The sequence below is a fragment of the Triticum dicoccoides genome, chromosome 6B, assembly GCF_002162155.2.
Source record: "Triticum dicoccoides isolate Atlit2015 ecotype Zavitan chromosome 6B, WEW_v2.0, whole genome shotgun sequence".
NCBI classification, from domain to species: domain Eukaryota; kingdom Viridiplantae; phylum Streptophyta; class Magnoliopsida; order Poales; family Poaceae; genus Triticum; species Triticum dicoccoides.
In genome coordinates this window covers 473,453,008-473,465,495 of record NC_041391.1, presented here as the reverse complement: position 1 = coordinate 473,465,495, position 12,488 = coordinate 473,453,008, and the positions used below count along the sequence as shown (strand labels likewise).

Genomic DNA, 12,488 nt, shown 5'->3' with positions numbered 1-12,488 from the left:
TGCGACCGAGGGTCCCCTCCGGCCATACCGAAACCACCCCCTTCCATAGCAAGTACCTCAGCGGTCTGACGGATTGCACCCAACTTTTGCGAGCGCGTGTGGCACCCCACCCGGGCACCCCACGGCCAAAATGAATGAAATCCGACAATGAACGCACGTTGCGTCACGTTCGGGCAGCATTTTCGGGGTTTTCGGCCCGGAAAATCGTAGAAAATCCATACGGACTCGAAACGGGACGAATTTTTGTGTGCGTGCCCTCCTAGGGCACTGTAGCACGTGGGAAAATGGACACGTTTGCTAAGTTAAAAAATAGCCTAATTGATTAAGGTAAATTTTTTTCATAATCTACCTACTTTATTTAGTTAAAATAAAAGAGGCCCAGTAAAAAAACGCCGGCTGTCTCGCTAACCGACGCGCATGCATGCATGGGGCCGTCCCACTAACAACAACGCCGCAATCAGCGCTCGGGCGACGTCATTAGCCGACGCGCATGCAAATTCTCCTTGTATGTACAGCCCGTCTCGCCGCCGCCGCGATCTGAACGTGCTGGCGACGTACGCCGCCCGTCGCCCTACACTCCAAAACGGCGCCGGTGCCTCTCCCACCGTCGCCCCACCGTCCAAACGCCGTCCGTGCGCCCGCGCCGGCTTGCGTCCCCTGACCCGTCGCCCTCTATACGCCGCCGGTGCCTCTCCCACCGTCGCCGTCTTGTAAGTTTTTTTCCAGTTGCTTTATACAACGAGGCTCATAGCAGTACGATGGTATGTGACAAAAATCTATTTGATGCAGTATGAATATCGACGGTGTGATTCCATGTTCTGTTCAAAAGTGGGTTAGCCTAGTTGACAAATTGTCACCCAGTCAGAAATTCCGGTTTTATGAAACGGATATGCAGGGCATGTTTAGAATACCATCGATAAAGATGCGTGATTTTTTGCTTCACTTTTTACTCCAAGGTTACAATCCGAGTAGCAAAAAATTTATGGTTGAAGAGAGTTCTGGAAGTACTGCTGGAAGTAAAGGTCTTATTTCACTAAGGCCTGATGATGTGTACTCCATTTTTGGTTGGAAAAACAATGGAGTGGATGTTTTTGGGTTTCTTAGTAGTGAAGGAGAAAAAGCAACCAAAAAAATACCAGTTAGTTTTGTTAGCAAGAAAAATGGTAAGATCATGATTGATGATCTCATAGAAAAGATTGTGAAGAACAACAACACTGATGATGACTTTATTCGGATGACATTTCTAGTTCTTTTAGGAACTATAATTGCACCAGTGTCTCATGAATACGTTCCAAAAAAATACTATGCCTTAGTGCAAAATATTATGTTGATAAGGAAGTTCAACTGGAATGCATTCACTTCATGATTCTGTTTGTCGGAGATTGGTAAGCTTCTGCAGGACGGCCATGTTAGGCAGTGGCCCCAGGGGAACCTCGCCCTTTTGCAAGTATGTTGTATTTATTAATTTGAACACTTTTCTTAGAAAATGTCACGGAAAAACATGTAATTTAATTAGTTTATGTGTTTTGCAGTACCTATACTGGGAGAAGGTGCAACCAATCACCGGTCCAAAATATGATCCGTTGGCATTGTTGAGCCCGCTGATGAGGAACTGGACGGAAGATATGGCTGTGAGAAGAGACAAATATGACTATGAATATGGTCATGGTGTTGGGATGGTAATCATAGTAATCATGTTTTTTTTACATTTATGAAACAAAGTTAAGTGTGTGTATGGTTTGTATGTATAATTCTCTTGTTGCATTTGTAGATCGATGACAACATTACAGAGGAGTATAGGCTGAAAAAAATTGCAGAAGAAGAAGCTCAAAAAACCAAGAAAGCTAGTAGCAAAAAGTGTAACATTACTGGAACGAGGAAAGAGGGCAGTACCTCAGAGGCTTCGAGCCAAAAGCCTACTATGGACCAGATTTTGAGTGAGATGAATGAGCTTCGGAAGGAACTGCTTCGTTTGCCAGAGTTATGCGCACAGGTAACACTTGAGCACGTCACTTTAATATCCATCACTGAATTTGAAGAACGAAGATGAAATGTTTTCTTGCAGAGGATGATTGAGAAACTGAACAAAACCGGCGTCTTCTACAAACCCACTAACCTGGAAGAGGATGAAGAGAATCTGTACGGAGGCATTAATGAGTCTTCAAACGATGGTGGACGTCCGAAAAAAAAGTTTGTATATCAAAAAGATGATTCAGACCGGTTCCGCACATCTTCCAAAATGAATTTGCAAAAGGATGATGACGGCGGTGATGTAACTTCTCGTGGAAACACACCTTTTTACTGCACACCTGAGTACTGAGATAGTTTCAAGGGTGATATGGATGATCCTCTCCAAGTACCAGAAGTATCAAATGAAAAAGCTGCCACATCTTTAGGGACGGACGAAATCGCATCGCATGCGTCGCTTGGTTCTCAAGGAGTACAAGAGGAAGTGGAGGAGGTTACTGGCAGGCGCAAGCGCGAAGGATCACAACATGTCAAGTCTCCTTATGTAGTCCCTAAACCGAACAAGCATGCAAAACGTTCTGCGAAAGGAAGTAAGTTTTTTGTGTTTCTAATTGTTCTTGCGTAATAATTATTTATATATTTGCGTTTATAATTATTTGAGTTGTGCGTTACAGAATTGTTCCAAAATGGTGGTGTTAACAAATCTAGTGATGAGTGTGATGTGGTGAAAGCGTGCATCAAGTACGTGCGCGCGCATGAGCATTCACAAAAACATGCCAAAACAGAAATTTTCAATGATGGCTTGGAAGAAGGTCTCACTGTGCGGAGAGCTTGTCAGATTATTAACCATGAGTGGCTAAGTGGAGTCGTAAGTTAATTTCATATATTGTTTTACAATTGATTCGAAAACACCATTGTTAAATCTGACACATTATTTATAGGTCATTAATGCATACTCATCATACTTGGTCGACAAAGTTAGTGATGATCGTTTCATGTTGACAACTTGGAGGATACATTGGTTGCTTCACGTTAGACCCGGAAAGAAGACCGCCGGTAACGATTATGAAGCAGAGTCGCATAGTAATGGACCCGTGAATAGATGTGAGGATGAGTATTTCAAAAAATCAAAGGTAAGTTTTATTGGTTACACGGTACATACATACGATAGTATGTGCTGATTGTGTTTTATGGTCCTTGTGATGCAGACTTACATTCCTCTAAACAAGCAGAACAATCACTGGATTACTGTCGTCATGCATCGCGGGAAGAGAGAGTTTCAGGTTCTTGACTCGTTGATGAACGGAAAACTTGACAGTGTTACTAGAGAACTCGTTGAGGACCTGGTAGATTTAACTTTCAAATGTGCATTTGGTAACATTGATTTTTTTAGTACACTGAATGACATTCTTTCCACCATTTTTATTATATCTTTAGAGAAAACAACTAGCAGAAGATATCAAAGAAGCAAATGCAACCGGAATTGTGAATTATCCGGATGTTTCCAATTGGCCTATTGAAACATATGACATGCCAAAACAATATGATGGGTGAGTTATTACTTTGACAGCATGTCGGTCCTGTATGTACAATAGATATTTAATCTTCATAAATTGTATGCACTAGGAATTCGTGTGGAATATTTCTCCTTCGATGCTTTCAATATTGGGATGGTGACAAATGGACAGGCTTATTTTCACAGGTACGCAAGTCATGTTTGTATTACGATGTACTATGAACGCTGTGCTAACATAACTTTTGTTTTGAGAGGTCAATTGATGATTCGAGAGAGGTAATGATTGCACAACTTATCTTTTCCGAAAGAAACAAGCTTGATGAAGTGAAAAACAAAGTTATTCGGATATCAAAGAAGAAGAAATAGATGCGGCATGGAGGAGTTTTGCATCTGATTGGGTGGTACTGGAGGACTATATTTTTCAAAGGATTTGCGCACTTGCTTATAAATTTTATGTAATAGACATATTTATTGATTTTGCCACTATTTTGTTTCTAAAAGATTATACACTTAATTACGTTTTTTATGACCACATGATATTGTGTTTCATAAATATTATATAATTAGTCTTTTTTTTGTTACATGATTTTTTTGTTTCCGAATAGTTGTAAACTATGATAACACAATATTAAAAAAAACGTGATGATTTTGTTTATAAATAAAAAATTTTACAGAAATTAAACGTAATATTTAGATTTACATATATGTAATCGTGTTGTCGTTAAGTTTTTATGCACTAAACTATGGCAGCGCACTGTGTGTTAGTTTAGTTTAGAAAAGCTTAAAAAATATTTTAGGTAAAAAAATTGCCCGCCCGTCCATAGTGTGTCTTACTAAGCCCGTCGTTATCAAGCCCACCGGACGACTACAACAGGCGTTTCAGAACACAGCGTGCAAACTAGGCCCAACAGGGCAGCATCGACGCGGTCCATCGACGGGGTAGTAACAGAGGAGTTCAATGTGCCGACGGGAGCTGAGTATATAAGCTGGTCGTCGTCCCCTTCGACCGGCGAGGTGGGACTAAACTTGCGTCGGCCACGGGGCGACGTGGACACAACCAGACGCGATGTGGGCCGGCCCAAAAAGGCAATGGACGGCGCAGACTTCTGAACGGCTCGACGCACTGTGGGCCGGCCCAGTTACCCCCGCTGAGACGACGCGCGACGAAAACTAACATTCAGTTTAGTCCCACCTCGCCGGCTGAAGGCGACGACGACCAGTTTATATACAGAGCTCCCGTCGCCACATTGAACTCCTCTGGACTATTACCCCGTCGATTCTGCCCTGTTGCGCCTGGTTTCCACGGCGTGCTCCGAGACGCCGGTTGTAGTCACCCGCTAGGCTTGATAACGATGGTCTTATTAAGACATGCCGTGGAGATGGGTGGGCATTTTTTTCCTTCTTTTTTCAACAACAATTTGCACAGCACTTCTTTTATTTAAATATAGTTGACAGCCGACTGGACTAGTAAGTACATGGAAAATTCATAATATAAACAATCAATATATAGTAAATACATACAGAATTCATCATATAAACAATGAATAGTAAATATTTATATCAACAACAATGATGTCTCAACATAACAATCGTCACCACAGTAATTTTATTGTAGTGGACAGAAAATAACAAGTCTCAAATGAGAACGGTCTGTAGGAAATAATCTTGTTTCACACATATAAAATACTCAACACGAATATAAATGAAAGAGGTAAAGCACTTGCATTTTCTTCATTTGAGTCTTCAAGCCCAGTTGCTGCATAGAATAAATAAAAAAATTCTGAGAATCAATGTACGGTAGATGAATCAACGAAACTAATATAAACAAAGCAAAAAGACGTACAGTTACATATAAATGGAAATTGTAAAACAGATGCACCGTCGTCACTTCTGTCTTCAAGCCCAGTTGCTGCATACAAAAAACTATGAGAATCAATGTACCGTAAAGAAAACAGCAAAACTAACATACACAAATAATAGACATACTCTTCATTTTTGCTGCATGTGCTCCTGTTATGACCTAAGCCGTTGCATATGCTACATTTTCATCCAGATTTCTCGTCAAATGCTTTAGGCCTCTCATTTTTTGTCACATCTGGGCCACCCTTACCGCGACCTCTACTGTTCTGCTTAGGTGCGCCCTTGGTAGAAACCTTTACTGGATCACGAACCAGAATATGGTCTTGGTTAGGCTCAAATGGATTATTATTCACAAAGCTTCTCTGACTATCATCTTCATTTCCCTGTATGTCCTTATTCGCTATAATATCATCCAGAGCTTCCATCAACTTGTCGAATAAGAAAGGATTATTGCATGCGACATGACATGCTTCTGAAGATTTGATGGTCAACTCACATATCTAGCTCTGTCCTCACCACTGGACCAACCCCACGCAAACAAATCACTGGTGCGCTTCACGGGCAGTCCAGCTCGTGTTTTTTTTTGAGAATCTTCGCAGGACACAACACTTGGGTATCACAGGTAAGTTCAGTGCATTCAAAACATGAATTATATGCTTGCAAGGAAGCCCTTTGCGAGTCATACTTCGGCAACTGCACTTTATAGTTTCTGCGGAGTTACCTGGCGTATAGTCCACGTTAAATCTATGATCCCTGTTATTCTTCCACGCAACCACAAATCTCTGACTATCGGTCCCTGTCAGTCTATCAATTACCTCAAGCTCATGTACCTTCTTCATATCTTGTTGCAACATATAAAAGTTTGCCTGCGTGAATGCTTTCACAGCATACGAATCAATGGCCCGACACTCAGTCACTGTTACTGGAAGAGTCTGTGAGGCCATGTAGTCATCATAAGCTTCATTCTCACGGAGGCGAACAATACAATTCTCGTAGTGTACAATCCTGTCAACGATCGTCATACCATAGTCAAGATGAAGGTCCAGACTGGAGTTCAGACTCTCACTCCTCTGATTACTGCGCATACCAAGGAAAAACCCACCAGACAAATATGATGCAGCCCAAAGCGTCCTCTTCCTGTACATCCTATGGAGCCATGTTTTTGTTTTCTCCGTCTGCCATTTGCGCACAAACGCGGCCCATCTCTCCTCAAAAACCTTATGTGTAGTGGCATAGTACAATAATGCCCTAAACTCCTTCAATGACTTGTGGTTGAGGTGTTTCTGCATATTCTTTTCAATATGCCATGAACATAGACGATGCCACACGTCAGAAAGCACCTTCCTGATAGCCCTTATCATCGCTGCATCTCCATCGGTAATTACAGATTTGGGCCTCTTCTGACAATTAGCTTTCAAGAACGTGTTAAGCAACCAAACATATGTAGCCTCAGTCTCGTCTGAAACAATGGCGCAGGCGAATATCGTAGTGCAACGGTGGTTGTTCAGACCCACAAAAGGGATGAACGGCATTCCATACCTGTTCATCTTGTATGTGCTGTCGAACACAACAACATCACCATAGTCTAGGTAATCCCGGCGTGACTGCGAATCACACCAGAAAAGGTTTTGGAGCCTGCCTTCAGCGTCAACCGTGTGCTCAAAGAAGAAGTCTGGATCTCTGTCCTTTCTGGTCAACATTATTCCTATGGCAGTATCAGCATCACCTTGTGCAAGCAATTTCATCTTCTCCCTATAGCACATGTTATACAGCTTTGTCCTCTGAAACGGTGACTTTGCATACGACCCATACCTGCTAACGATGTTGTCAAAAATGATATGTTTTCTTATCCCAGCTCCAGCCATAGCTAAGATCTCAGCTTTCTCAAATGCTTTGATCTGATTATGAGATCGAAGGAAAGGGACTTCGTCCGGTCGTGCAAGAGTGTGGTTGTGATCATCGGAGAAACTGCTGACATACCAAAGATTGAGCTTTTTATCAAGCTTAACTGTCAAATGGGCTTAGCATTAGAATCGACTCTCCGGTCTAAGCCTTCGGGTCCGGCCTTCCATGGTACAGAACTTGGCCTGTCGTTTTCCAGCGGCGGAACAGAGATACCTCCTCAAGCGCGGAGTCCTTGCGTGATCCTTTGAGAATTTTAGCGAGTCCTTCCTGATGTTGAACCCACGTTCTCTCGCGTGCTTGTTGTAGAACGTGTACACCTCGTCTAATGACCTTAATGTCTTTACCATCACTGCCCAATGCCTATCAAGTGACTCTTGCTGATATTCATCATAGCACATGTCAAGGTCAAACTGATCATCATCACTGTGCTCATCGTTCCCGCTAGGACCATCAACACCTCCCTGCAAAATATGACATATAACCTTGCATGTCAATCTGTTCTTGTATTGTTACTAACCATAAATAATGTAAATAACTTACTTGGCTACCGCTCCCACTACGAGATGCATCGACCTCGCTCTCGGCATTGTCATCATCTATATTATTACGCTCATTGTCACCATTAGCATTTATCTGTGCACATGTAAAGTAACATAAGTGTTCATACAATTTTAATGTCAATCATTTCTCTACAATTTTTTCAACATACCTGGCTCACACTATCTGCATAAAATTGTTCATCTATATCATATTCCTCATCGTCATCATTGCCATGTACCTGTACAAATTTAAAAGGACATGTAAGTGTGAAATAACTATTTCGTATTCAATATGTTTTGGTCAACATTGAAGGCACTTACGTTACCACTGTACGATTCATCCTGACTCATATAGTTGTCTCCGGGAGGTTGATTCGCATTCAATGACGAGGATCCATTATCGCTACCGGAATCATCACTGGCGTATCCGGTTATTTGCTCCATCTATGCACATACGAATAAGGTTTGAGATCAATGCCAACATTACACAAAACATCATCGCGAATACAGTAAATTCATCAACAGTGACATGACTATGTGGCATGCATACAAATTTGAACATACAAAATCATTATGAGGTCATTAAGAGGTCACTACTCTCCTCTCTTATTTAGCTAAGTAGTGAATCATTTTACATACAAAAATGCACAAAAATGCAATGGACAAATCAAAAAGAAAAAAAAGAGCCCGGGAACCTACTGTGCGCCGTCGAGGGGTCCTCGCCTGAGGTCGACGCCGATGCGTTGCTGCCACCCACGTCGTGGAGGGCGCGTACCAGGACAGAACGTTCACCGGAGCGCTGGGCGTTTCACCGGCGTCACGGCGTGTGGGTGACTACGGACGCCGTTGGTGCTCGCGACTAGACGGGCACGTCGGGGTCGACGTCGTGACGGCGGTGGACCACGGCGGCGATGATGCCGCTAGGGTTTCCTACGCGTGGATGGGGTGTCGGTTTCACGCGACACCGGTGAGACGCCGCGTGGGTGACTACGGACGCCGCCCGACGTCCTGACGGCGGCGGACCACGGCGGCGTTGATGTCGCTAGGGTTGCGTACGCGTAGATGGGGTGTCGGTGTGCGGCGTTTTTTTCCTCGATCGCACTACCGAACCGCACGGGGCGCGACGTACGACGCGGGCGTACGGGGCGCGACGTACACGGGCGGCCGACCCTACGACGGACGGCGGGTACAGTAATACATAATTTAGTATGGACAATACTATCCCTTCTACATTTATTGGGCGCGAGGGGGGGGGGGTGGGGTTGTACCGAAGTCCTTCTCAAAAGTTAAACCTTCAATAATACTGCCATGCCTGACACTAATGAGCATAATTCTGGAACCGAAACTTGGAGGTGCATACGCTCGAGCATATTCTGGGAGCACACTATCAAAGCGGTCAACGCATTGTTATGCAGTTTAAGAGTTGCTTGCTGCGGGGATAAATGCAAGGTGAACTCATCTCTGTCTCTGCATGGTGCGTGTAGGAGAAGGAATCGTTTATGTACGAACATATATTGTTCATACAGTTGTTTCCAGGAAAATATTCCTGCAGCCACCTTGCATCTTTTGGTAGCTACGAGTAATTTTAAAGGAGAAATTTCCAGGTAAGAAAGGGAGTGACAAGTTATACTCACACACCAACCTTCGGAATCAACATCCCAAAACGCCTTTCACACCATTCCCAGCAGTACATCACCGAACATGCATCAGATTCCTAGTTAAAGTAGGGGGGAATTCCTCAGCCAGTTCTTTTCTGAAACGATAAGCCGATTGGTTCACTAGTTAAAGTATAGCTAATCCACTGCCCTTTCGGCATATGCAGCCCTCGCATAAGCCTAATCATGCATGCAATTGTTTTTAGTAGTACTCCGTAACAAATGCAAAGATCTTCCGCCAGTCCTGCGTCGTCTGCAAACCATACACCAGGGCTCCTCTCGTTGATTGCAGATGGAGCAAACAGTACTCAATGATTGGAAGAAAAAAACGTCGGAATATTGTACCAGCTTAACAACTGGAAGTGATAGGCATTCTCCAACCCGGTCAGCCTGCCAGCAAGAATGCGATTTTGGCAGTGGAGAAGAATGGGGCCCCAGCCGAGATGGGATTGTAGTGCAAGGAAAGCAACGGACGGATCACTCCAAGGGCAGTGCCGTCCGTGCAAAGCCGCGGCACCAAACCGAAAGCTACGTCCGCGTTCCAGCGCACGCCTCGCGATCCGTGCGGGGCTCCGCCGGCCGTCGCACGCATCGCGAGGTCCGCCGTGGCGCCGGGGCGGGGCGCGCTGACGGGTCAATGCGCGTGGGGCCCGACCACCGTCCACGACCCGTTCGCGCCACACAACTACAACTGCCTTTTTCGTTTTCACCCCCGTGGAACATCCCCGAGCTCTCCAAAAATATCTCGCCCGCCCACCTTTATAAGCCCGTCGCGGCCGGCCGATCTCCCCAAATCAGATCAGAACCACGCGCCCCATTGGCTCCCCTCCTCCCCCGCGCACGCGCGCCCCGCAGCTTCCCTCGTTCGCCACGCAGCTTTGTACAGTTCGTACGTGAGTTGCTTGGGCGGCGGCGGCGGCCGGGTTAAATTCAACCGGAGGATTCGCGCGGTTGAGCGAGTTGTTGGAATGGATGCGGCGGATAGTGGGGGCCGGCGCGAGCGGAGATGGAAGGGGAAGGCCGCGAGCTCGGCGGCGGAGAAGCAGCAGCAGCTGGCGCCGGTTTTAGAAGACGCGCCGGCGGCTGCATTGCTCCCGCCACTGAAGAAGATGCGGAGCCCCGACTGCCGCCTCCGCCGCTCCGTGTCCTCGCTGTCGTCGGCTCCCGCTTCCCCTGACTCCTCCTCTGTTTCCAACCCCCTCTCGCCGCCCGCGACGTCCTTGCCGCCCTACGCGTCGTCGACGCGGCAGATATTCCCGTTCGCGTACGATCCGTCCCCCGCGGCGGCCCCGAGGCTCCTGCAGCTGTTGCGGTACTCCTCCAGCTTGTACCAACAGCCGATGCTGCCGCAGCAGCTCCAGCAGCAGCAGCACACACCTTCGCAGCATCCGCAGATGATATCCTTCGGCGATGCCCAGCAGCAGCAGCAGTTCGAGGCGGCGGCCGCCTTGATCCCGCCGCAGTACATGGCGCCGGAGGCGCTACGCTACTGGAGCGCGGCCCTGAACCTGAGCCCGCGAGGCGTGCTTGGCGGGGTCGTGCCGCCGGCGCTGTACCAGCACCTGCTGCGGCCGCCTGGCCCGGCCAAGCTGTACCGCGGCGTGCGCCAGCGTCACTGGGGGAAGTGGGTGGCGGAGATCCGCCTGCCGCGGAACCGCACGCGCCTGTGGCTCGGCACCTTCGACACCGCCGAGGACGCCGCCATGGCGTACGATCGCGAAGCCTTCAAGCTGCGCGGCGAGAACGCGCGGCTCAACTTCCCTGACCTCTTCCTCGGCAAAGGCCGCTCGGGCGGCAGCGGCCGCACCAGCGCCAGCGCCGCGGCGTCGGCTTCCTCCTCCTCCACGTCCGCTCCGCCGACGCCGGACGAAACCCATGCGCAGCAAGCTCAGCTGCTGCACCAGCGTGAACAGCAGCAACAGCACACGGACGAGCAAGCGAACATTGGACAGAAACCTCTGCTCTCCGCAGCAGAGCAGGACGTCCTCCCGGAACCAGAGCAAAATCCTGAACTCCAGAATGCAGAGCAACAATGCAGCGACGGCAGCACGGCCATGATGCAGCAGGCTCCAGTGACCCCCGGCGGCCTCTGGGGCCCCGCCGACGACGCATGGTTCAGCGCGTGGGGCCCGGGCAGCTCTGTCTGGGACTACGACATGGACAGCGCTCATGGCCTCTTACTCCAGTCTCGCTTCGCCGGTGATCAGGCCGGCATGGATTACGTCCCCACTGCGCCGGAAGCCCACGTGGCACCGGCGGCAGGGACAGGCACGGCCTGTGCCGCTCCCCCTTCTCCTGTTCCTCCCCGTCCTCCCTTCATGTGGAAGGACTAGACACGCATACCCATCTCTGAACATCTCACACACAGAACCTACCTACGCTGTGAGATGCACACAGGCTGCAGATTTTTAACAGATAGCTTGTGGCATCATCACATCGCAGGAACATCTCACAATCTTTTCTTTTCTCTCTGATCGATTTTCTCCTGAAAATCGCAAGGAAGCCCCCAGCTGCATTTTATAGGCTGGGACAAAGATGGGCTATATTTGATTCTCCATCCTTGTAGATCCTTCCGTGATGATTCTAAGATGAGTTTTAGACATTAGATAGCTAGTGCTCATCAGTTGTTTCCTGCATCTTTAGTTGTGTTGTGTATGGCTTTAGGGTTCCTAATAAAGGTTCTGGAAGAGGAGACGATTTTTATGCTCTCCTCTTGTTCTTACCTGAATAATTGTGTTTTCTGCAGTATTTTTGAACCATATATGTGGGTGCCACATCTGCCATGCAAGTCATATGTATTGTTAGTTTCATGATCAATGAATTGATAGTTCTTACTCCATCCGACCCAAATAAGTGTCACGGTTTTGAACTAAAATTGAATCTTAGTTCAAAATTGTGATTCTCATTTTGGATCGGAGGGAGCACTTGTTTTAGTCAACGAAGCCTTCTGATTTTGTTCTCAACTCATCATGTACACGAATATGAGCAGGAGAAGATGTCTAGATGAAGAGACTAGTACATGAACAGTGATTTTGTTTTCAACTC

At 46.9% G+C, this 12,488-nt stretch overlaps 1 protein-coding gene and 1 pseudogene across 1 annotated transcript; both read left to right on the top strand.

The window, feature by feature from the left end:
* Positions 1–1,076: 1,076 nt before the first annotated feature.
* LOC119322907 lies at positions 1,077–3,850 on the top strand (annotated as a pseudogene).
* Positions 3,851–10,254: 6,404 nt separating this feature from the next.
* On the top strand, positions 10,255–12,253 carry LOC119325858 (ethylene-responsive transcription factor ERF054-like). Its single transcript, XM_037599577.1, has one exon. It carries the CDS (start codon positions 10,412–10,414, stop codon positions 11,774–11,776), a length of 1,365 nt encoding a protein of 454 aa, XP_037455474.1. The 5' UTR covers positions 10,255–10,411; the 3' UTR covers positions 11,777–12,253.
* The last annotated feature ends 235 nt before the right edge of the window (positions 12,254–12,488 follow it).

What these genes read in the sequence shown, in the direction of transcription:
- LOC119325858 (XM_037599577.1), top strand. Translation starts at nt 10,412, where the DNA reads ATGGATGCGGCGGATAGTGGGGGCCGGCGCGAGCGGAGATGGAAGGGG.